This window comes from Molossus molossus, unplaced genomic scaffold (assembly GCF_014108415.1).
Source record: "Molossus molossus isolate mMolMol1 unplaced genomic scaffold, mMolMol1.p scaffold_m16_p_5, whole genome shotgun sequence".
Lineage (NCBI taxonomy): Eukaryota > Metazoa > Chordata > Mammalia > Chiroptera > Molossidae > Molossus > Molossus molossus.
In genome coordinates, this window is record NW_023425388.1 from 77,070,724 (window position 1) to 77,096,734 (window position 26,011).

The 26,011-nt window shown below is 38.4% G+C and overlaps 1 protein-coding gene across 1 annotated transcript in view; it reads left to right on the forward strand.

Annotated features, from left to right (window-relative positions):
* Positions 1-26,011, forward strand: part of CIP2A (cellular inhibitor of PP2A) — a 53,720-nt gene that overhangs the window by 5,036 nt on the left and 22,673 nt on the right. Inside the window, exons 3-13 of the mRNA XM_036242268.1 lie at positions 1,240-1,352; positions 2,478-2,572; positions 3,101-3,197; positions 4,055-4,177; positions 4,328-4,473; positions 7,432-7,507; positions 10,498-10,716; positions 12,272-12,431; positions 14,148-14,289; positions 15,369-15,468; positions 17,253-17,371. Of these exons, the coding sequence (XP_036098161.1) occupies positions 1,240-1,352; positions 2,478-2,572; positions 3,101-3,197; positions 4,055-4,177; positions 4,328-4,473; positions 7,432-7,507; positions 10,498-10,716; positions 12,272-12,431; positions 14,148-14,289; positions 15,369-15,468; positions 17,253-17,371 (1,390 nt within the window). The remainder of the gene's footprint in view (positions 1-1,239; positions 1,353-2,477; positions 2,573-3,100; positions 3,198-4,054; positions 4,178-4,327; positions 4,474-7,431; positions 7,508-10,497; positions 10,717-12,271; positions 12,432-14,147; positions 14,290-15,368; positions 15,469-17,252; positions 17,372-26,011) is intronic.

The window sequence follows — 26,011 nt, forward strand, 5'->3', positions numbered from 1 at the left end:
ATCGAACTTGCAACCCAGGTATGTGCCCTTGACCAGGAATGGAGACCGAGACCAGTCAGTCTGTGGACTGACCACTGAGCTACACTGGCTAGGGCCAATAGAACTTTCTTAATGAAAATGTTCTGTAATAGCCACAAGCCACATAGGACTATTAACAAATAATTTTGGTTATTTTTAACAAAAATGATGTTGCACAGCTCCACTTGTTTTTTTTTTCACTTGCTATATCTTAGTTATGTTTCCATAATTGCTATTTTTAATACTGCCTTGTACCACATTGTAGAATATTATGATTTAGTCAACAACTCCACTAAGGATATGTACTCATGTATGTTCTTTTTTGAGTTTTTGCTGTTGATATCAATAGAGCAATGAACATTTTTATGTTTTTTTTTTGCTCAAATGTTGCTGTGTATTTGTTGAATAAATGCCCAGTAGAATTTTCAAGACATTGTTAATTTGATAGTCGTTCCTAAATTGCTTTCCAAAAAGGCCATGCTGATTCTAACACCCACCAACCATTTCTATGAGAATAGCAGTCATTTTCAACATTGAAATATATTAAAGTGATGATCTTTATTGTTTTTTTAATTTTTATTTTTTAGTTGATAGATTTAATTTTTTTTTTTTTTTTTTTTTTTTTTATCCTCACCTGAGGACATTTTTCCATTTTTTTTTGTTCAGGTAGAGTGGGAGGGAGAGAGAGGAACAGAGAGAGAGAGAGAGAAACATCGACGTGAAAGGAACACATCGAGTGGCTGCCACCCGCACGACCGACCAGGGCTGGGGACAAACTGCAACCGAGGTACGCGCCCTTAGCGGGAACCGAACCCGGGTCTCTCAGGACCGCAGGCCGACGCTCTAACCGCTGAGCCAAACCGGCCAGGGCGATAGATTTAATTTTTAGAGCAGTTTTAGATTACAGAAAAATTGAAATAATTTTTAACAGCAAAATATCTGCAAATATGTAAAGCAAGTTTTTCCCCTGAGATTAATTTAGTCCACATTGAAAACTCATTTGTTTATTGGCAAAAAAGAAGAAGCTCATACTCCCTTTTCTTTTACAGCTCATATAATTTGTCACTAGATTTCTGAATTGGAAAGTATTTGTAAATAAATTAGCCATATCGTATTTGATGTTTTTATATAGTGGTAAATTTGATATGCTAATTAAAATTATTTGTTTCATCCATGAAGAACATATTGTTACGTTTTGTGCCATTTTATCTTAATTTACAGCTGCAGACAGTGAAACCAGAGATTATCTTCAGAATACATATAACCTGAATAATGTGCTGGCAGGAGTGGTATGTCGGAGCAGCACTTGTCACAGTGATTCGGTGTTTTTGCAGGTATGCACCTCCACACTGTACTTTGCACTTAGTACTCTTTCTTCTTTCCTTATTTTCAGATCAAAATTGATGGTGTCTCCTAGAAACTGCTAACTTATAGAGTACATGCAGGCATAATACTGCATAATTAGGCACGTTCTTGCCATTAATAAATTTAAGAATTGGCTGATCACGCATGTGCTGCTGTTTAAAAGTTGTGGAAAAGTGAAACTTATTCATATCTCACACTATTACTAAAGAAAAATACAAACTACAATATAACTTCTTTGACAGACTTATAAACACATGTCAGCATTTTGTGTTGTGAGTTATTCACATTAAAATTGTAATTTGAGTTGGCAGTTAGTCTCAATTTGTTGAGGAAACATTCTACAAAAATTGAAGCTATGGCCCTGGCCGGTTTGGCTCAGCGGTTACAGCGTCGGCCTATGGTCCGGAGAGACCCGGGTTCGGTTCCCGCTAAGGGCACGTACTTCGGTTGCAGTTTGTCCCCGGCCCTGGTTGGTCGTGCGGGTGGCAGCCACTCGATGTGTCACTTCACGTCGATGTTTCTCTCTCTCTCTCCCTTCCTCTCTCTCCCTCCCACTCTATCTGTACAAAAAAATGGAAAAATGTCCTCGGGTGAGGATAAAAAAAAAAAAAAAAAAAAAATTGAAGCTATGGATTTGGTCTTATTTAGCAGACTCAAAGCTCTTTTACCCATAATATTTCATTGAACCTAAAATGAACTTGTAAGAAAGAAAAGTGTTGCCAATTAAACTGACATGAAATTTTAAAGATGGGAAATGTGAAAAAATATATATCTTAGAATTGATGGAATATATATGTTTCAACTTGCATGTAAATTTAAGATGATCAAGTAAACCAGGTTGATGGAAAGATGCTCTGAGATGGGAGGTATAGGAATATGTGAATCAGGATATTAATCCTAGGTTCTCAATAGTCTTATTACTTTGTATTTTAAAAAAAGAGAGAGAGAACCCTTTTAAGAAATGGAAAAGTTCTTGCTCTAAACTCTGCCTCCTAAAATGGTGGTGACATGTTCAGAATATGCACAGTTCACTTTCTGTGAGCATGCAATATGTTTTTATGTGTTTATATTCATTACTATTTTTTTATTCTCAGTGCATTCAACTTCTGCAGAGGTTAACATATAATGTCAAAACTTTCCATTCTGGTGCAAATATTGATGAATTAATTACATTCCTGATAGATCATATGTAAGTATGCAACCAAACATGTAACTAAATAATTTATTGGTATTTTTTAAACTAAAACTATGTAATAGTACAATTTTTCTTAATTTTTCCATGATTTTAAAACTGAGACTGATTCTTGTCTACTCCTCTTAGATGACTTTATGACTCAAATGGTGAAAATCATCAAATGGTGTAAAACAGCTTTAATTTGCATAAAAAATTTTTTTGAAATGACTTTATTTGAACAGAAAAAAGTTATTGAAATTGAAAGTTGTGTTTTTGTATTTTATCTTCTTGATAGGAGAATAGCACTAATGAGATAGCACTTGATAACTGATAATTATTTTTATATTTCTGTGCTGCAATTGAATAGGATCATTTGGTTTCGAAACATAAAATAATTGGGCAGTATTATTCCAGATTTGACTGTCTTCACGCGTTAATCAGATTTTTCTTTTTGCATGAAAAGAGTAATTTATATGTGTAAATTTTGAATAATTTTAAATGAACTTAATGCTTTCATTTTTTATTCTTTTTCTTAAACAATAGTCAGTCTTCTGAAGATGAGTTAACAATGCCTTGTCTAGGATTATTGGCAAATCTTTGTCGACATAATCTTTCTGTTCAAACACACATAAAGACTTTGGTAAGAACTTTGTAAAATGTTTCTTATTTTGTGGTGGATTCTGTGTTTCAAGATAATTATATTCATCATCTCTTGTCCAGCTGACCCATTAGAGTTAATGAAGAATCAAACTGACATGTAAATAATTTGAAGTAGTATTGAACTTACATGAACATATAAGTATAGCCTGTTGTATTTAAGATGTTCAGAGTTAATACAGGTGTTGAATACTAAAAGTTTTTCTTCTATTAGCATCCCATTATTTGTTGTGTTGAATAACACAAAAAAAGCTAAATTATATGTGCTGATGGAAGGGAGGCACATCACTGACAATCCCATTTACCTCAGTCTCGTATTTCCACAAAATCATTGGCAAATCCACCACAAAGATTCATGAAAAATGCCTCACATCAACTACCAGTACTTGGAATAATCCAAGGCACACTAATAAGGTTAACTGACCCACTGTTAGAAATATATTAAATCAAGGAAGTTTGTTGATTCTTTAAGGTGCTTTATGAACAGTTCTTGTGCTGTGCAATAGACAGTATTACCTGTTTTATTGAAAATTAAATAATATCTTACCTGTTCATATGTTGGGTCTCATTTTGGAGGTGGGGGTTATTTGGAGCCATGGAAGTGTTTGAGAAGTTAAACTTTTCCTCATAATTCCATATCTAAACACTGTCTTCATTAAGATTGTATCTATATTATTGTAAGCAGTATATGAAAGTACCCTCTCACTCCTTGAAATTAACTCTTAAGTTGATAATGATGTTTAATAAAAGTTTACCCTCTGCAAGTTATACTTTCTGAACCAAAATATAAAACGTATAATTTTTCATTCTAATATGTTTTTAATTTTTTTTCTTCCTCAGAATAATGTGAAATCTTTTTATCGAACTCTTATAAGCTTCTTGGCCCATAGTAGTTTAACTGTAGTTGTGTTTGCACTTTCAATATTATCCAGTTTGACATTAAATGAAGAGGTTGGGGATAAGGTAAATGATTTTTTGTTATTATTTCTTAAGATAATTCAGAACTTATATTCTCTGATACTTTAAAAGTCATTGAGGCTCTTTAGTAAGTTTTAGGATGGTTTTAGCTTAACTGTTTTTTGTATAATATGCTTTCCCGAATTTCTTTTTAAGCTATTCCATGCTCGAAACATTCATCAGACTTTTCAGCTGATATTTAATATTCTCATAAACGGTGATGGCACACTAACCAGAAAGTATTCAGTTGACCTATTGATGGATCTCCTTAAGAATCCTAAAATTGCTGATTATCTTACCAGGTATGGCTCTCTTTGACAAATTTTAAGACCTTTTTTAAAAAAAATAAATACCAAAAAAATCAAGATGTGTTTCTGATAAATAAAACTGCCAAAGTATAACAAAGGTGTGTGTGTATGTTTGTCTTTGTCTTAGATGAATAAGGTTGTGCCATTCTCCAGAATGTGCACATCTTGACTAATCTGTTTCAAAACCAGTTTTTAGATCTTGAATATTAAGACTTTGTTTGTTTGTTTGTTCGTTTATCCTCACCTGAGGACATTTTTCAATATTTTTGTTCAGATAGAGTGGTAGGGAGGGAGAGAGAGAGAAACATCGATGTGAAAGGGACACTTCGAGTGGTTGCCACCCACACAACCCAACCAGGGCCGGGAACAAACTGCATCCGAGGTACATGCCCTTAGCAGGAACTGAACCCGGGTCTCTCCAGACTGCAGGCCGACGCTCTAACCGCTGAGCCAAACTGGCCAGGGCTTGAATATTATGACTTTTTGAAATAATATTTTTAATATAGGAGCATTTATGTCAGTATGTCTTTCTGTGGTTTTTTTTTCTTTTTTGTATAATAAATAGATGTTTCCTTCAGTGGATGCCTTTATTGTGTTACATGATAAAAATGAGAACACATGTTTATATGTTCATTCTATCTCAATGGCATTTCATGTGATTATTTATGTTTTTAGATTGATTAGTAACTGTTTTCCAAAGAGTTCATGCCTTTCTTCATCTTGAGTTAAATTTTCCCAATGCCTAAGCTCCTATGTGGTCCTAAGTTAGAAAATTGTTGAAATTGCTTCAAAGAGTTAAAATAATGAATCATTTATAAACAAGAAAATGTTTACTGAGTCCCTACTATAGTTTAGCATGGGGGAGGAGCCAGTGTTTGTTTGCAGAGGCAGAGATATGAAGGCATAGTTCTTAAATGTTAAGGAATATAGAATCTAGAAGTTATACAAGGACATAGTTCTTAATCTTTGAGGAACATAGAATCTAGAAGTTAAAAAAATAAAGCTAAGCACTACAGCAAGGTTGACTACTACTCGCATGTTAACTGGTACTTTGTAATACCAAATAGCATTCACATTGGCATTTTTTTTTCTCCTAAGTATCAGTGGATAATATAACTGTCTTCCAGAGTGCCCTCCCTGTACCTGCCCTCTCTAAGAATCTTCCCAAAATATTCTCCTGTATTACCCATTCTGACCACCAAATAGTGCTTATTTAACAGCTTTGGGGAAAGATGACCTGCTTTAACATTAGTGAGTGGTTGCTTAATCACTTCTATACATTTCCCAATTGCATTATCTATTTTCTTTTCTGTCTAGGAAGAAAGTTATGTTGACTTCTTAGTTATCTGCTCTACCATTTAGGAACACATTCATGTTCCAAAATCTAACTTAATGGCTGGGCTCCTGATCAGAGCTTGAGAAAAATTACATCTTATGAATTCATATGCTACATGCTCATGATCGCTAGCTTTATCTGGGCAATACCTCTTACATATATTCCCAGTCAGTTTCTTTCACATTTTCTACATTGGCTCCTTTAAATATTTACTACTTTCTTCTTGCCACTTTTCATTCAGAATATGTTTGTAATCTTTGTTTCACAGAAAAAGAGAATCCCATATAATTGGAGTTTCCTCAAATATATTCTCCTGGACAAAGTTACCCATGTTTATTCCCATTCTTAGTGTCCTTCTGTTTTGTTCATAAACATATTCCATTATTCTGTGTATTAAGTGTCATTCTGTCCTATCTTCAGCAATTTCTCATATCTCTTTAGTGCCTACAATTCAGTTGTCTCCCTTGTTTTATACATATGTCCAACTTCCATCTTTTTCTTCAACCATATGTCCCTTTTAATATCTGTGATCTGCCATTGTTTTCAAGGTTAATATCCATATTCTCAACATAGCCCTCTAAAATGTGATCAGCCCTCCGAAATCTGGTCCCTGGAAATCTACAGCCTTATTTCTTCACATTTCGTTTTTGTGTACTTTTGTATAATCATTTCAGACAATAAAAAGAACCACCAACTTGCTAGAAATGCCATTTCATGTACCCATGTGCTATTTCCTCTGGAGTGTTTCATCTGGAAGTCCGGAATACTCTTTCTACTCTATATGTGTGACTCCTGTTTATTCTTTAAGAGTAAAGTCTGGGAAATTTCACCTGGTCAGGCCTGTTTCCACCAGTTCTGGGTTTGATACCCGTCCTGTTTCATAGCATTTTATATATTTCTATTACAGCATATTTTACATTATTATTTTTTGTCTTTTTGCCTTCATCCTTAGACTGTGAGTTCTCTGACAGGGCACTATTCTCTCAAATCTAGGATGTACCATTCACATAGAATGTAATGTGAGTGGCACCACTAGTACCTCTTAGAATTGTTTAACACAGGGCCCTGCTCTTTACCTCTATATTTGCAGAGCCTGATTTAACGTCTGGAAATTGTAGATACTTTATAAATAAGTAGTGGTTTAATTTTTTACTGTATTAGTGTTCTTTGAATTTTATAAACTTGAAAAAAGGCCAATAAGGTATAGAAAGTTTCAGTGATTTATTTATTGCCACATGAGTCATTTTTTCAGTGTTTTATAAATCACAGAACCAATTTATATATATCATAGTGGTAGAATATGTTTCAAGTTTTAAGTATAAATTTTATAGAAAGTGTTTTATATTAGAAGCTCAAAATAGATGAAAGAAAATACAGTTAAATTTTACGTTTGTTTTACCCATAAATTATTTTGATGTATCAATTGTATAACCTTATTTGATATATTTTCTTTTAAATTTTATATTAGTTTCAGGTGTACAGCATAGTGGTTAGACAACAATATACTTTACAAAGTGTCCCCCCTCCCCCTCCCTGATATTTCCAGTACCCACCTGGCAACCTACATAGTTATTACAACATTATTCATTTGATGTATATTTTTATTTCAAATCTAGGTATGAGCACTTTTCTTCATGTCTTAATCAAGTATTAGGTCTTCTTAATGGAAAAGATCCTGATTCTTCTTCAAAGGTATGTAAAAACATGACTGTTGTAAACTTTTTAAAAATTATAATGTGGGGAAGGGATCTAAGTGCACAGTACTCTCAGTTTTACAAACTAGACATATAACCAGAGTCTAGATCAGTAAACACAACATTACCAATGCTCTAGAACCCTCCTTGAATCTTTATACCCTGGTACAGTAGTCCCTTTGGAAAACGTTCATGGTACCTGCTGAGCATGTGTATGCCGTATGACATAGCAGTTCCATTCCTAGCTACATAGGAAAGACATACATGTCCATAAGTTCACCCAAATAAATGCAGAAAATGTTAAATAAAAAATGACACCAGCCCTGGCCGGTTTGGCTCAGCGGTTAGAGCGTCGGCCTGCGGTCCTGAGAGACCCGGGTTCGGTTCCCACTAAGGGCGCGTACCTCGGTTGCAGTTTGTCCCTGGCCCTGGTTCGTTGTGTGGGTGGCAGCCACTTGATGTGTTCCTTTCACATCAATGTTTCTCTCTCTCTCTGTTCCTCTCTCCCCCTCCCACTCTACCTGAACAAAAAATGGAAAAATGTCCTCGGGTGAAGATAAAAAAAAAAAAAAAGACACCATTCACTAATTTTTAAAAATATCAAATGCTTAGGGAATAAATCCAACAAAACATGTACAAAGCCTCTACTCTGAAATTATGAAATATTGAGAGAAATAAAAGACCAAAATAAATATATATGTACCAAGTTCCTAGATAGCAAGAGTTTACAATATTAGCTCAGAAAAAATTACAGCAAGTTTTAGAGTTTATTTGTTTTTGTATTTGTTTTATTTTGTTGTATGTGGAAATTGGAAGCTGATTACAAAATTTGTATGGCTATGCAAAGGCCCAAAAATAACCATAGCTATCCTGAAAAAAATTAACAAAGTTGGAGAGCTTATAATACTACCAGATACCAAGATTTAATGTGATGCTACAGTAATTAAAACAGCGCGGTGTTGTCATAAATACAGACAGCTAGACCAATGGAACAGAGGAGAGTCCAAAACCAAATCCATAGTTTATGGATCTTATTGATAACAATGTAGTCTTTAAAGTATGGTCATTTCAATAAATGCCACTGGGTTGATGGAACATCCGTATGGGAAAAAACTGAATTTTGACCCCTACCTCACACCAAGTGAGGAAGTTAGTTCCAGGAAAACTGTAGATCTAAATGTGAAAGGTAAAACAGGGAACTTTGAACTTTTAGAAGAAACATCTAGCAGAATATCTTTACAGCCTTGTATAGATGAAGATTTTCTTAGACAAGAAACAAAAACTATACAGGAGAAAATTTGAAATTAAAATTAAGAGTTTCTGTTCATGAAAAATCCACCAATAAGAGTGAAAAGGCAACTCACGGTATGGGAAAAGTTATCTATTATACATTTTAAAAAGGACTCATCTAAAATATGTTATTTAAAAACTTGTACATATACATCAAAAAAACACTGCTGAACCCAATAGCTAACCTAAACAAAGAAAACTTGAATTGGTCAATAAATATGAAACAATTACTCAATTTTATTAATATTCTGGGAAAAGCAAATATAAATGGTAATTCAATACCACTGCATGCCCACCAGATGGTTAAATTTAAAAATAGGGATAAGATCAAGAATAGATGAGCCCTGGCCGGTTTGGCTCAGCAGTTAGAGCATTGGCCTATGGTCCAGAGAGACCCAGGTTCGGTTCCCACTAAGGGCATGTACCTCGGTTGCAGTTTGTCCCTTGCCCTGGTTGGGTCTTGTGGGAGGCAGCCACTCGATGTGTCCCTTTCACGTTGATGTTTCTTTCTCTCTTCTTCTCCCTGTCTCCCACTCTATCTCAACAGAAAATGGAAAAATGTCCTCAGGTGAGGATAAAAAAAAAAAGAATAGGTGAGAATGTAAAATCTTCCTAAGTGTCCCAGTACACATGGACTGAAAATTTTTACAAGCACTTATGAAAACTGATATTATCTACAGTCAAACCTCAGTTGTCGACAAAACTTTGGTTTTCGACCCAACAACCCTTTTATGCTGATATTGTATGAACATTGGACACATTGCATACAACAGGACCCAACCATTCAACTCTTAAATATTTATCCCAAAGAACCTAATATATATGTTCACCAGAAGACATATGCAAAACATAGCAGTACTGCTCTTAATATCCAAGAATTAGAAACAACTCAATGCCATCAACAGTGGGATGGGCAGAAAAACGAGTATATTTATACACTGGAATACAGTTATGCGCTGCTTAACAATGGGAATAGGTTCTGAGAAATGCACCTTTATATGAACATCATAAATATACTTACATAAACCTAGGTGGTTATCCTAAAATACGCTTTATGGCAATTCTTGAATCTTAGCATGATAGCAAGTGTTAATTACTAATTTTATTTTTCATTTAAAAAACATATAGGTGCTTTAAAATTTTAAGTACTGTAGAAGGCATATAAACATTGGTTGAAGTTGCCCTTCCTTCTTTGGCTCTCGTAGTCCTGTTAATCAGGAGTAACCACCATTAACAAATTTCTCTGTAACCACATGGAACCTATTAACTCATTTTGAAAAATAATACTGAAAAAATAAATTGGGAGCTGCTCCTAATTTTTTTTTGTAGAATATTTTCTTTAAAAATGTATGTGATTGCCCTGGCCGGTTGGGTTCAGAGGTTAGAGCGTCAGCCTGCGGTCCAGAGAGACCGGGTTCAGTTCCTGCTAGGGGCACGTACCTCGGTTGCAGTTTGTCCTCGGCCCTGGTTGGTCGTGCAGGAGGCAGCCACTCGATGTGTCCCTTTCACGTCGATGTTTCTCTCTCTCTCTCTCTTCCTCCCCACTCTATCTGAACAGAAAATGGAAAAATGTCCTCGAGTGAGGATTGATTAAATAAATAAATAAAAATGTGTGTCATTTTCAGTTTTATAATTTGATTGCTTTGTGCACTAACATCTAATAGAATTGACATTTAATGAAGACTTTATATTGCACAGGTTTTAGAATTACTTCTTGCCTTCTGTTCAGTGACTCAGCTGCGCCATGTGCTCACTCAGATGATATTTGAACAGTCTCCACCTGGCAATACCATTCTGGGAAGCCGTTCCAAATGTTTAGAACCTACTGTTGCTCTACTTCGTTGGTCAAGCCAACCCTTGGATGGATCAGAAAACTGTTCTATTTTAGCACTGGAGTTGTTCAAGGAAATATTCGAGGTAATATTTGACAATTTGACTTTTCCATTTTTTTGATTCTTGGGGAACAGTTTGTTTTCAAAAATGTTCATAATAAGCTTCCAGTTGTTCATATACTTTAGGAAAACTTCATTACTAACTAGACTTCTTAGCATTCAGCTGCCGAATTTCTCTTCTCTGGCAAAGTCACAAATATTAGTGTTTTCTTTTTTTTCACTGAGTAGCTTATATATACTCTTTTTAGTGTACTAAGCAAAGGCTTTTATGGTTTGTATGTTTTGTTGTATGACTATTTTTTGAAGTAACCACATTCTGTCTATCTCAGTAGATACTGTCTGCTCTATTAGCATATTGAGTGGATTAACAGAGAACATTGGATTCAGTTGGTCAAATGGCATGGTAGACACAGACAAAAATTCTTTCAATAGAGGCCATTACATTCTAGCAGATTCTACTGTCAGGATCATTTTGTATTTTCTACTGTTATTCCCATTTTTATCCATTGTGCCTACCCTTGGTATCTTCCTAGAATGTTTTCCCTCTCCTTACTGGATCCTATGCACAAATAGAAATATGTATGAATGATTAAATTACATTTTAGCAAATTCAGGAAATTTGTTTTTAGTACACACTTTTAATTTATAATAATTTTTAAATCATAAATATAGTCTTATTTAAAAACATCTTGTTTGCAGTTGATAACCCAAAACCTTATTGTTCCATTGGAGAAGTCATCATGGCCCTCAATACTGGATAAAAGGGTAGATTTTTATATAGAAGACACAGGTCAATGAACTATTAAAGTAATTATAAAAATTTTAAAGACAATATTTCAGCTCTGTGATGACTATTTCTGCATTCTGTTGTTGTAACCCAGGAGATCGACCACACTCAGACTCAATTTTTCAGTTTTTGGGGATGTTTTATTACCTGCGCTGGGACTGTAGCCAACCTACACAGAGGAGAACTGCAGCCCTGAGCTCAGGGGGAGGGTTGCTTATATAGGGCAGGGGTCATTCAAGAGTTTAGCAGAGCAAGCAAGCTGCTTGTACAGAAGCAGAGGCAGTTAGCGATAAGCAGGAGGGAACGGAGGTGGGAGGGTGCTGAGGCGAAAGGGAACTGGGTAAACTGGGTAAACTGGGTCAGCATACATCTATCCTACTATTCATTCCATTATCCAAGTTTTAAAAACTAACAAATTCGAGACGGATATCAGCAGTCAGTCAGGTGCAATACACACATGTTTAACAGTTACAGTTTTATGGGGTAAAGGGAGCTTCAGTTTCTCCCTATCGGTTTCTTTACAGAGCATGCAGGACACTCTGGCCTTGGGGCCGTTTCTGTCCTCCCTTTTCCTGAAGGATGTTGCTTTTCAAATTCCCAGTGAAGGTCAAACTCTGGTTAATTTTTATGGGGCTAAAGGCGTCTATAACATTCCCCATTGTTCATCTTGCTGTCTCTGAGGTTGTTAATTAGGGCAGCTTAAAGACAAGTTGGATTCTAAGAACAGTGAGCTGCAACACTGTATTCCATCTTTTGTTTTGTTTCTAACCATTGGTATTGGTTTTAATTCCAGGATGTCATAGATACTGCTAGTAGTTCCTTAGCTGACCGCTTTGTGACCCTTCTGCTGCCTACAGTCCTTGATCAGCTTCAGTTCACAGAGCAAAATCTAGATGAGGCCTTAATAAGAAAAAAATGTGAAAGGATGGTCAAAGCCATTGAAGTTTTATTAAATATCCTTTACTGTTATGCAAACTAAATAACCACTCACCTTTTTTTCCAGCATTTACTGCATTTTTGTCTTTAGTTATAAGTTTTTAACTTCTCATGCTTGTATCTATTCACAATTATTGAACTGAAGTTTAAACTATAGAACTAATTCTCTATATGAAGAATGAAGAATTTCTATAAAAGTTATTCAGACTTTTTTCTCTTATTTTTGTGCAAAACTTTTAAGCTAAAGAACATTTTCAAAAATGGTTTCAAAACTAGATTTATATATTTTTATAATTTTTAATTAGGATCTATATTCTAAAATAACTTCCCTGTTACTTTCTTCTGATGCTAATTACTGACCCTGGATGATTTGTGGTGCCATCTTTGATGGAGTGTATCAGAATAAATAAATGTTGGTAAAGGTGTCGTTATTTTAGCTCCGTAATTTTTAGCTATTTTTTAAAATTAAAGCAAAATATTTTCAATAAACGTGACATCACACTTGATTATGTAACAAACAGATATTATCAAGGCAAATTAATTCATTTCCCAAAAACCTTGATTACAATTAGTGTCATTGCTTAACTTCTGTATACTGATATTCTTAGGTCTTTCCTTGTTAGCTTTTTATTTATTTATTTTTAGATCAACTGATTCTAACCCTCCAAAAAGTTCAAATCTCACTTTTGAAATATTTTATTAATGCTTTTTAAAACTGTTATCAGCAAGGAGCCACTATATCTGAGCCAAATCTCTTATATTTTCCTAGATGGGCTTCTTTGTATCTCAAAGCAAGAAGGGTTTGCTCACCTTTGTCCTGTCTTAGAGCAAACTCCACATCTCTTTACCTCTCCTTCGAGCTTCTTCTTAATTTTCTTATAATTCTCAACCTTGGCTATTTATTAGAATCACCAGGAGAACATTTAAAAAATACTTATACCAGAACCTTATTTCCGGAAATCTAATTTAACTGGAATAATGTAAAACCTTAGTGGGGAGTAGTGCTTATGATTATTTATTTAAACTACTCAGGTGATTCTGACATATAGCCAAAATAAAAAACCAGTGCTGTAGAGACGCATGATTACTTTGCTTGACCTTAAAGATATTTATAATATATTCAGGCCTTCTCTCATTGATTGGTACCAAAAGCTTGACCCTTTTAATTAATTTATTTGCTTACTTGCTTATTCACGTACTTATTAAAGAGAAACATCAATGATTTGTTTTTCCACTTTTTAATGCATTTATTGGTTGATTCTTGAATGTACCCTGACCGGGGATCAAACCCACAACCTTAGCCTATCTGGACAATGCTCTAACCAGCTGAGCTACTTGGTCAAGGGAAAACTTACCCCTTTATAAATGGTAAATATTCAAAATAACTTAAAATATACAAAGTATGAGAAGAAAATAACTTTTTTTAGTTCAACAAATATTTATTGAACTGTTGCGATACCTAACAAAACACGAACATCTAGTGGAGAAACAGATTATTTCTGTTTTATCTTTGAATTGGAAACTTTGGGTGTCAGTCTCATCTCTTGCCACTTACCAGTCACTTAAATGTTCTGAGCTCTTGTTTCCTAATCTGTCATTGAGGTAATGCAACAATAATTACACCAAATTTCAGTGAGATAATTTGCATGAACTCATCCTAAATGCTGAAAAGTGGTATGCAAGTGTAAGGTTTTTTGAAAATTTTTTTGTTTGTGTCCCTTAACAAAACTTACCTCTGTGTGGTGATGATACTCTAAAAGTGCATATTGCAAAAATTCTGACTGCTGTCAAATGTACCACTCTGATAGAACAACAATTTACATATGGCAAGATTGATCTGGGATTTGGAACAAAGGTAGCTGATTCTGAATTGTGGTAAGCATATGAAATCCAAATTGTGAAATGATAAGGCCAAACTTAATAAAAATCAAAGGATATGATTCTCATCCATTTTGGAGGCTCATCCTTGGGGTATGTTCTATTAACTCAATGTGTAGCAGAGAATTAAAAATATTTTCATAATGAATTTTTAGAAAATTCAATTCATAGATCACATACTTCTAAAGAAATATATTAACATCTGTGATTTTTTTTTATTGTTTCATCATGTTTTATTATCTAAGAGTCTTTTATACTCCTGAACATTTCTTTTCTGGCGGTCCTTTTCGACATTGCTGTAGTAATTATTTTTATGTTTATTTAATTTTACATGCTGAAGTGAAAAATCAGGGATGGTTTTTATTATAAGGAAATCAGTCACTGCTGAAGATTTCCTAATAACAAAGAAGGTATTTCTTAATAACCTTCTGCCTTAGCATGCTAAGATTTATAGTCAAGATGGCATACTAATGAGATTATTTTATTCCCCTCCTCCCATGTGAATTAAGTCCATCTAACAATTATTTATTGAGGACCTGCTAAATGCTCGACATTATGATTTGTTCCGGTTTTCATAAATATTATAATTGTCAGGATTATACTCTTCCGTAACAAGGATTATCTTTTTACTTTTCTATACTCCCATTGAGGTACATGGCTGAGAATACAGTTTAGTATAATTTATTCAGTAAATATTAGTTATTTTTTTATTGCTTCACATTGCCTTCCCATGTTGATATTCTAGCGACAAAGCTAGGGATTAAGTGGGTCATGTTACTGATGCTGCTCATAACTTGAAGCCAAAAGTTGAAGAATGCTGGTATTTGAGACTAGGGAAAAAATACTATCTAAACTATTAATGCTAGTTTGTTCTCTATGGGTCTTGGGATAAAAGGATGTTGGTCTCTAGGATATTTTTATTTCTCGATATTTTTACTTATTAAAAAAAGAACAATACTACTATACCTTCTTGATTTAAAAACAAAGATGTTGGTTTTCATTTTCTTTAGAATTATGGACAGAAATAAGCTAAGCAATTTTTGAGTTAACTAATTTAAATATGACATTTTTTAAAGCAAACTTGCTGCTGATGTAATTTTGAAAACTCTTGATTTGATGAACAAACTTAAACATTTGGTTCCTGGTATGGAAGTAAGCTTCTACAAAATCCTTCAGGTGAGTTTAAACTCTTAAAATAATTATAGTTTATTCATATGTAAATGCTTCCTAATATCTGTTTCTGTTTTAAAATTCTTTTGGAAGATTTTTTTTTAGAATTAGCATTCAAAACAAGGTTTAAGGTTGTTAGTTGTGCTAAGTAGCTATAATATTTTCACTACACAGTTATTTTACAGTCAGAAACTGTAGTTTCACAGGAACTGAACTTAAAGTGCTCCTGGTTCTAATATACAGAATATTCATGAGAGTGACTCTTCCTCAGCCTTTTTCTTTTTTATGTCCTTTTCTTTTTTCAGTTTTCTTTCTTATTTTTATTGGTATTATAGTGATGAGGGGAGTGGTATTTGGGGTTTTTGTTTTTAGTTGGAGTTGATAAAGTAGGGTATTAAGGGGAAAGGGAGACAGACATTTGAAAGAAAAGGACTTGATTGTGAATGATAGGATTAGAGAGGGTGAGCAGAAAATACCTAACTCACACATTTCCATGGTAGTAGTTGAATAAGAGCTCTAGATGTTTACCTTGATATCCACAAACCTGGTTTATAAAAGATATTTAACAAGAATGTGTAAATTAAGTTACTATACTAAAAACAAAGATGGTTCTTGTGTCTTTATAGACAGGATAGAAGCCAAAACTGAAAGCTTGGACTGGGACCACTTGTATACTTTTAGAGCATAATACTTAAAGAGACAAGGTTCAGATAGTGAGTCAACTACTTACTAGTCACTGCAGACTTGAGCCAGTTATTTTGCTTCTCTGAGCTCCAGGTTCCTGACTACAAAGTGCAAATAATGATGCTCCTCCATGGTAGGAGATTTGATGGGTTACCATGGGGGTTATAAAGATAAAGGTCAGCTCTTAATCATGGTTCTGTGGCATTAGGTTATACTTGAGTACCTACAAGACACTCAACATTGTAAAATGTTCATAGTTATAAAGTTTGATTCATGTTCTAATGTTTTTCTCAATTTTTATTCAACTTAAAAATTGAGTCAAACTGATTATATGTCAGTTCTTATGGGATTTTTTCAGAATAGGTGATTTGGGGCTTACAGTACTAATATAAAATGTTTACTGACATGAAGGACTTACACTGTTTTAGTCAGTAAATTTAAAAAATTTTGAGTTAATTTGAATTTTACTTTAATTAATTTAAAATGATTAGCCATTTTTTCTTTTAAATGGTAGCTAGAAAAATAAAGCCATAATTCCAAACATCAGTCAGTTGGGTATGATGTATTAAATTCATCAAAATATTTAAGAAATGATGTTCTTAGGCGCAGTCAAAAACATTCAAAACCTTTTCCACGTTTTTATTTTTTATTCATTATTTTGTTAATCTTTACCCGAGGATATTTTTTTATTGATTTTTAGATAGAGTAGAAGGGAGGGAGTGGGAGAGAGAGAAACAGAGAGACACATCGATTAGTTGCCTCCCACGTGACCCCATCAGGGTCAAGGATCAAACCTGCAACCCAGGTACATACATGCCCTTGACCGGGAATCAAACTCTCAACCGTTGGGTCCCAGAGCCGTTGCTCTAACCGTTAAGCAAACCCAGCCAGGGCACCTTTGCTAGATTTTTAAAGCTAGAGTTAATATTTATGGCTAAGACAATTATAACAAGGTAAAGATTAATTAATACATGCAAACATCAGATAAAACCACTGAATTTTCCTAGATTATTTTGTGATTTAGCTCTGTCTACTCACCTTACTCTACAATACCTGACATTATTTATTCTTTCTACCTCTTGTTTTCTGGTTTCTGATTTTTTTAGGATTCACGCATGATAACTCCCTTGGCGTTTGCTTTAACATCAGATAATAGAGAACAAGTACAGTCTGGATTGGGAATATTACTGGAAGCTGCTCCACTGCCAGATTTTCCTGCTTTAGTGTGAGTTGTAATCATTTACAGTGTACCTGTTGTAGTGCTGGAATATCCTGCTGTTTCTTTTTCTTTTTTTTTAACTTTTTATTAATTTATTTTTGTTACAGATGTTTCTCCTTTGTTTCCCCAGACATCATCCTCTCCACCTCCCCCACCCATACCCGGCTTTGCTGTCAGTGTCCATCAGTTACGCGTACATCCATATAAGTTCTGTGGTTTATCTCTTCCCTCCCCCCACAACTCCCTCTTCCAAGGGTTGGCAGTTTGTACCCTACTTCCACGTCTCTGGGTCTACCCAATTCCTCAGACTGTTATGTGCATTATATTCCACAAATAAGTGAGATCCTGTGATATTTGTCTTTCTCTGCTTGGCTTGTTTCACTTAGGACAATACTTTCCAGGTCCCTCCATGTCATCTCAAAGGATAAGAGATCTTTCTTTCTTACAGCTGTATAGTACTCCATTGTGTATATGTACCACCACTTTTTTATCCATTCATCTACTGATGGACACTTGGGCTATTTCCAGATCTTAGCTATTGTAAATAGTGCTGCTGTAAAAATGGGGGTACATATATTCTTTCTGAATGGTGTTTCAGGCTTCTTGGGGTATATTCCTGGAAGTGGGATCACTGGATCAAATGGCAATTCAATTTTTAATTTTTTGAGGTAACACCATAGTGTTTTCCACAGTGGCTTCACCAGTCTGCATTCCCACCAGCAGTGTACTAAAGTTCCCTTTTCTCCACACCCTTGCCGACACTTGTTGTTTGTTGATGGCGACAGGTGTGAGATGATACCTCATTGTTGTTTTAATTTGCATTTCTCTGATTATTAGCGATGTTGAGCATTTCCTCATCTGTCTCTTGGTGATTTGTATGTCCTGTTTGGAGAGGTGTCTGTTTAGTTCCTCTGCCCATTCTTTTCTTTTCTTTTTTTTTTTTTTTATCCTCACCTGAGGACATTTTTTCATTTTTTATTCAGATAGAGTGGGGAGCGAGAGAGAGAGAGAGAAAGAAACATCAATGTGAAAGGGACACATCGAGTGGTTGCCACCCGCATGACCCAACCAGGGCTGGGGACAAACTGCAACCAAGGTACATGCCCTTAGCGGGAACCGAACCCGGGTCTCTCTGGACCGCAGGCCGATGCTCTAACCGCTGAGCCAAACCGGCCAGGGCCTTCTGCCCATTCTTTAATTGGGTTCTTTGTCTTCCTTTTTTTGTGTTGTATGAGTACTCTCTGTATATTGGAAATTAACCCCTTATCTGATATATCATTGGCAATGATGCTCTCCCATACAGTGGGTTGCCTTTCCATTTTGATGGTTGTTTCTTTTGTTGTGCAGAAGCTTTTGAGTTTGATGTAGTCCCATGTGTTCATTTTCTCCTTTGTTTCTGTTGCCTTAGGTGATGTATCAGTGAAAATTCTGCTGTGTATGATATCTGAAATTTTGTTGCTTATATTTTCGTCTAAGATTTTTATGGATTCATGGGTCACATTTAAGTCTCATCCATTTTGAGTTTATTTTTGTGTATGGTGTAAGTTGATGGTCTAGTATCATTTTTTTGCATGTAGCTGTCCAATTTTCCCAGCACCATTTATTAAAGAGGTTGTCTTTACTCCATTGTATGCTCTTGACTCCTCTCTCAAATATTAATTGAGCATAATGTCTTGGGTCCATTTCTGGGTTCTCTGTTCTGTTCCACTGGTCTGTATGCCTATTCTTGTGCTAGTACCAAGCTGTTTTGATTACAGTAGCTTTGTACTATAACCTGATATTTGGTATTGTGATCCCACCTACTTTGTCCTTTTTCAAGATTGCTGTGGCTATTTGGGGTCTATTTTGGTTCCATATGAACTTTTGGAGTATTCGTTCTAGTACTGTGAAATATGTCATTGGTATTTTGATGAGGATTACCTTGAATCTATAGATTGCTTTGGGTAATATGGACATTTTAATGATGTTAATTCTTCCGGTCCATGAACAAGGTATGTGCTTCCACTTTTTATACCTTTCAATATTATGTAGTGGCCTTTTTCTCCAGTTATGGCCTTCATTTTGAAATCTATTTTATCAGATATGAGTATTGCTACCGCACGTTTTTTTTTCCTTTCCGTTTGCTTGAAACATTTTTTTCCATCCCTTCACTTTCAACCTATGTGAATCTTTTGTTGTGAGGTGGGTCTCTTGTAAACAACATATATATTAGTCATGCTTTTGTATCCAATCAGCTACTCTGTGTCTTTTTATTGGAGCATTCAATCCATTTACATTTAAGGTGATTATTGATATGTACTTATTTATTGCCATTTTTGTTTAGTGTGGTTATATATTTTTTCCTATTTCTTCTACTAATTACAGCAGTCCTTTTAACATTGCTTGTGGTGCTGGTTTGGTGCTAATGTATTCCCTTAGCCTTTTTTTTGTCTGGGAAGCTCTTTATTTGACCTTCTATTTTGAATGATAGCCTTGCTGGGTAGAGTAGTCTTGGATTCAGATTCTTATTTTTCATGACTTTGATTACCTCATGCCATTCCCTTCTGGCCTGTAGTGTTTCTATTGAGAAGTCAGCTGAGAGCGTTACGGGGTTTCCTTTGTAGGTAACCTGTGGCTTATCTCTTGCTGCCTTTAAGGATTCTCTCTTTGTCTTAAATTTTTGGCATTTTAATTACTATGTGTCTTGGTGTGGGCCTGTTTGGGTTCTTAGTTGGGGCTCTCTGTGCTTCTTGAACTTGAATGCCTTCTTCCTTCTCCAAATTAGGGAGGTTTTCTGCCACTATTTCTTCAAATATATTATTTAAACCTTACTCATTTTCTTCTTCTTTGGGGACTCCTATGATGCAAATATTATGTTTCCTGTTGTTCCACAGTTCTCTTAAGCTGTCTTTCTGTTTTTTAATTGTTTCTTCTTTTTGGTTTACTGATTGGTTGATATTTTTCTACCCTGTCTTGTAATTCACTGTTATGGTCCTCATATTCCTCTGTTCTGCTGTTTAGTCCTTCCAATGTGTTCTTTGTTTTTGATATGTCATTCTTCATTTCTTATTGATGGTTTTTAATTTCTAATTGGTTGATTTTCAATGTTTCTATGTCTTTACTCACGGTGCTCATGTCCTTACACATGCTGTTGAGCTTCCTCAAGATCATGGCTCTGAATTCTAGTTCTGTTAACTTGCTTAACTGCACCTCATTTATCTCATCTTCGGTAGAGGTCTCTTGTTCTTTCATTTGGCTTTTGTTTCTGTGTTTCACCATTTTGGCGCTCTCAATGGGTTTTGGAGCCTGCAAATTTTTCCTGTGGGTGTTGGTGTTCTGCTGTTTGTGGCTCCCTCTCCTGGGTTTGGATGAGCCAGGGAGGTCCCAAGTTAAACACCACTGTCAAGTCTTACTTTCCTGGGTGGAGTTGCAAGCCCAGAAATGGTTCAGTTATTTTCTAGCTTTTTGCCTGGAGGCTATCAGTAGCAGTTACTTGAAGAACCTTGGGTTCTCAGTTGAATGAAAAACTCCCTCAGGTGTTCAGAGTAAGGGGATTTCCTGAGGGTGGGCAGATGCTGGTTGTTAATGGGCCTCAATTTGCATTTCATTGGCCCTGGGTGGGGTTGAATCTCCGAGGGAGGGGCCATTGCCTCTCCCCAGAGCTCTGGGAAGGAGTAAGATGACCACAGCTCTGTGTGGCTGCAAGTTAGCAGAAGTTCTGAGTGCCCTTCAAATCCCAAGTGTCCCCACACAGTTCCAGTCCAGTCCACCCTCCCTCTGCCGGAGCCCAAGGTGAGTGGCTGTGGCTATTTTAGCATCTGTCCCGGCTCTGTGCACTGTGGAGCTTCTTGGGAGTTTAACCCCGAGGGCGCTGCTCACAGCTAAGGCCGCTGCCGACCGTGGGCTCCCAGCCCCCCCCTCACGCCTCCGCAATCCTACCAGGATCCATTCAGTGTCGCTAGTTATATGGTCCCTGTAAGCTGCTTTTCTGTTGCTTTTTCTCGACGATTTGTCTTTATTTTAGTTGTAATTTTAGTTTCATCCTGGGAGATGGTCTGTGTAGCTTCCATTCACTCCGCTGCCATTTGGAATCCTGCTGGGTTTATTTAGTAGGCCTTAAAATAGATTAGAAAATTAGTGAACAGAAGACTCCATTGTAATATTAATTTTTCAAGTAATTAAAAAAAATTGATTCCACCTGAAAAGACCAGGTGTGTACTTAGGGAGCCGCTAGATCCAAATGGTTAAATTTGTGATCCAGGTATTCTGTGTGTCTGTCTCTCACCACTTCTTTTAAACGTAGTAGCTTCTAGACTGAGCTTATATTCTACCAGTTTAGTTTCTCTCTGGTAAAAGGATTATCTTCCCAGCTGTTTAAATAAGTCTGCGTATCACTGTCATTGAGTAGATCTGTGTCATTTGCCAAGAAGAGGTGTAAGGTATCTCACCAAGGAAGAAAGAGAAACAGAGCCGCAAAGGCGGGCAAAAGTTTTATTGAAGCATTCCAGGGTGAGGTTCACTGGTTCTCGTGGCGGGAGCCAGGGGAGTCACGCTGCTACTTTTGCCCGGGAAGATTCATAGGGACCTGTGTGGGATGATTAGGTGTAGCATCAGGTGACTGGCTAGCTGCTGGGGAGATTCGAATGTGGTGTATATTGACTGACTGGGAAGGGTGGTGGGACGTGACCAGGAGTGTCGCCTCAGCCCCATCCGGGTAAGGTGGAGCCTCCCAAGTTAGGTTTCCATTTCTCCTCTGGCCATCCATTTCCAGGTCATGCGACTTCCAGGTCATGTGACTCTCCAGAGCTCACCGGCCTTGCATTCCGACCTTTTGTGTTAGATAGGGGTGCTGCTTTCTGTCTGGCCACTTCCTGCTGGATAGGGGCATCATTGGTCAGGGAGGTCAGTGGCCAGCGGCTCAGTTGGGAGTCGCATGTAGGGGTGAAGCAACATCTGGTGCACAGCCACTCGAGAAACCTCGTGGATGCAGTTCTACAAAATCCAGTCTGGTGTGGTTTAGGATTTCAGTCCCTTGGTGTGTCAGGGCCAACCAGGAGAACGGATTAGAGTGCACATCCTGCCTGGGCCATAGGTGGCTGTCCAGAGCAGCCTCATTGCGGAGGATGATGCTGGACACCTGGCCCAGTTGTTCCATGGCCTCTGAGATGATGCTGGTATAGGTCCGAAAAATTTTCAGAGTGCCTAATGGGTATGCATCTGAGTGCCACTTATAGACTTTTCCCTCTACCCCCTTTACCCATCCCTCATCCCAGGAGTCCTTGATAATGAGTTCAAAATCACTTGGCCCAAAGTAATTTCTTTTACATGAGCAGTAGGGACAACCTCCATATGTCTCAGGCCATCACCGGCAGTAGTCTCAAGTCTGATCGTAGATGAAGCAGACTGCAGAACTAACCGTGTCAGATATACTTTTCATTTTAGAATGTGGGGCTGTGATAGTTACCACTGCCTGATAGCCACCGGGCTGGCAGTCCCCCATGGCTATAATATGAGTGGAAATTACCCAATATTGTGTCCAGCTTTCTTGCATATAGAACCGCCAGACATAGGCATTCGGTTAGTTGTGGTGAGTTTTCCCTGAGGGAGGGTCAGGAGGAGGAGGATCCATAGGGCCCAGGTTCCAGGTAATCCGGAGGCAGATGGGGCCCAAGGGCTCAGACCACCAGTGATCCTGGTGTGGAGCCAGTTTGAGGCGGGAAACATGGTATCAGGGTGCCTTGCCCCAGGAGCTTGGCTGCTGTGGGGGTGGTTAATATTACCGTATGAGGTCCAGTCCACCTGGGTTGTAAGGAGCCAGGCTGGAGTTCCCGCAGGAGGACACTGTCTCCTGGTTGGAGGGGAACTGTGGGCTGTGTTGTCGGGGCTCCCCACAGGCGGAAGGGTCCGGTCAGCATGTTCCCTTAAGTGATGTCGGACCAACAATAGGAAGGGGAGCTAGGTGGCAAGAGGTGGGGGATTAACAGGTAAATTGTGGTTAATAAGAAATGGTCTGCCATACACCAGTTCGAAGGGGCTGAGTCCGGTGTGGCCCCGTGGGGTAGCCCTAATCCTGGTGAGGGCTAAGAGAAGAAGGACCGGCCGACCAGGAGAGTCTGGCCTCGATAGAGAGTTTGGTTAAGTGGTTTTTTAGGATATCGTGGGCCCGTTCAACTTTACCAGATGATTGGGGACAGTATGGGATGTGGAGTTTCCAGGTCATGTTGAGGGAATTTGCCACCTGCTGAACCACCTGGGCAGTGAAGGCCGGCCCGTTGTCTGATTGGATCGTGGTAGGCAGCCCAAATCGTGGGATGATCTGTTCGATGAGGATAGAGGCGACGGTGTTGGCTGTTTCCCCGGGGGTAGGAAAGACCTCAGTCCACCCAGAAAAAGTATCAACAAAGGTTAGGAAGTAGCAGAATTTCTTGTGAGGAGGCATGTGAGTGAAATCAATCTGCCAATCTTGGCCTGGCTGATGTCCTGTCATTTGGTGGGTGGGAAAATGGGGATGGAGACCCCCCTTTGCGGGAAGGTTTTGAACAGACGGCACAGGCCACATGTATCTTTTCAATCGTCTGTTGGAGGCCTGGAAAGAAAAAGAGTGGCTGCACAGACCGGTAAAGGGCTTTAGGCCCCACGTGTAGGGAACAGTGGATGTCAGAGAGGAGGGCTGTAGACTGTTTTTCCAGCAGAGCAATTTTGTCTCCAAGAAATATCCATCCTTGATTTGATGTTTTTCCTACATTCTGAAGGAGGGTTTCTTCTTCCTGTGGAGTATATGAGGGCTTGATGGGGTGGGTGGAAAGAAACATGATGGGGACGGGGGAAGTGCCCGCAGTGAGGCCCCTGGCCGTCGCCTCTGCCCGAGCATTCCCTAGGGCAACAGGGTCTTGTGAGGTTTGATGTCCCCTGCAATGTACCACAGCCACCTCAGCGGGTAACAGGAGAGCCTCCAGGAGCTTAGAGATAAGTGTAGCATTTATTATGGGGGAGCCCTTGGTCGTGAGGAATCCCCGTTCTTTCCAGAGTGCAGAGGGGCTGTGGGTGATAAGAAAGGCATGTTTAGAGTCAGTGTAAGTGGTTACCCGTTTCCCTTGGGCTAGAGTGAGTGCCCGTGTAAGTGAGTCCTGCCTTTTGGGAAGTGGTGCCGTCTGGTAGGCGCTGCGCCTCTAGGGTGGAGGAGATGGTGACCACCGTGTAGGCCGCCCGTCGCAGTCTGTTGTGCCCCAGTGTTGAACTCCCATCCACAAAGAGGACAAGGTCTGGGTCCTCTAGAGGGGAATCCGACAGCCCTTCACGAGGTCTGCTGAGAAAGTCTATTAGTTCCGTACAGGAGTGAGAAGGTTCTGGTAGCATGGCTGGAATTGGAAGTAAAGTGGCTCAGTTGAGCTGGGGGGGGAGGTGAAAGAGTGATGGGAGGGTTTTCTATGAATAGGAGATGAATTCCTGTATCCGGGAAGGACATTGTAGGGAAAGAGATTTATGTGAGAGAAGGTCAGTGAGTCTCTGTGAAGAGAAAACAGATATAGGTTGGCATAGGGTCAGTTTAGTTGCTTCTTTTGCAGTGCCTAATGCTCGAAGGCAGGGCTGCCATCCCTGGACAGTGGTGTCTAGCGGTTTGGAGAGGTATGCCACCGGGCGGTGGTAGGCCCTATCGGTTGGGCCAGGATTCCTACCGCATTCCCGTGTTTCTCGTCTGTAAAAAGGGCATCTGGGATCAGGCAGAGTGAGAGGAGGGGAAGAGATTAAAGTGTCCTGGAGGGTGGAGAAGGACCTTTTTACAGCCCTGGGTGAAGTGAGAGGTTCTGCAGGGGCTTCTCTAGCTGCTGCGTGGAGGGGCTTGGCTAGGAGGGCAAAATTAGGTATCCAGTGCCCAAAGAAATCAATCAAGCCAAGGAAGAAGGAGGAGATCTGTTCTGCAGTCTCAGGTGGCTGGAGGTTGCGGAGGGCTTGGGTCCGGTCTAGAGTAAGGCCTCTGGGGGTAGGGGTTAGAGAAACACCTAGGTAAAGGACAGACTTGGTGTGAAGCTGGGCTTTAGGAGAGGAGACACGGTATCCGCTGGAGCCGTGGAAGTTAAGGAGAGTAGCAGTATGCCGTCTCGAGGCGGACAGCGAAGGGTTCCAAAGGAGGAGGTCATCTACGTATTGAAGGAGGGTGCTGGGCTCGAGTGAACAGGAAGCGAGATCCCGCGCCAGAGCCTGTCCAAGTAGGTGTGGGCTGTCTCAAAACCCCTGTGGCAAGACAGTCCAGGTGAATTGCTGAGCTATGTTGGTGTCTGGGTCGATCCAGGTAAAGGCGAATAGGAAGTAAGAGTCCGGGTGAAGAGGAACAGTAAAGAAAGCATCTTTAAGGTCGAGGACAGTATAGTGGGTAGTACCAGGGGGATGTGTGAAAGTAAAGTGTAAGGTTTGGGGACTACCGGATGGAGGGGGACAATTGCCTCATTTATCAAACGTAGGTCCTAGAGGAGGCGGTAAGCCCCCCTGAGGGTTTTCGAACAGGAAGGATAGGGGTGTTGCAAGGTGAGAGGGTGGGGATAAGCAGACCCTGACTTAAGAGATGGATAATTAGCCCTGGCCGGTTTGGCTCAGTGGTTAGAGCGTTGGCCTATGGTCCAGAGAGACCCGGGTTCCGTTTTCACTAAGGGCATATACCTCGGTTGCAGT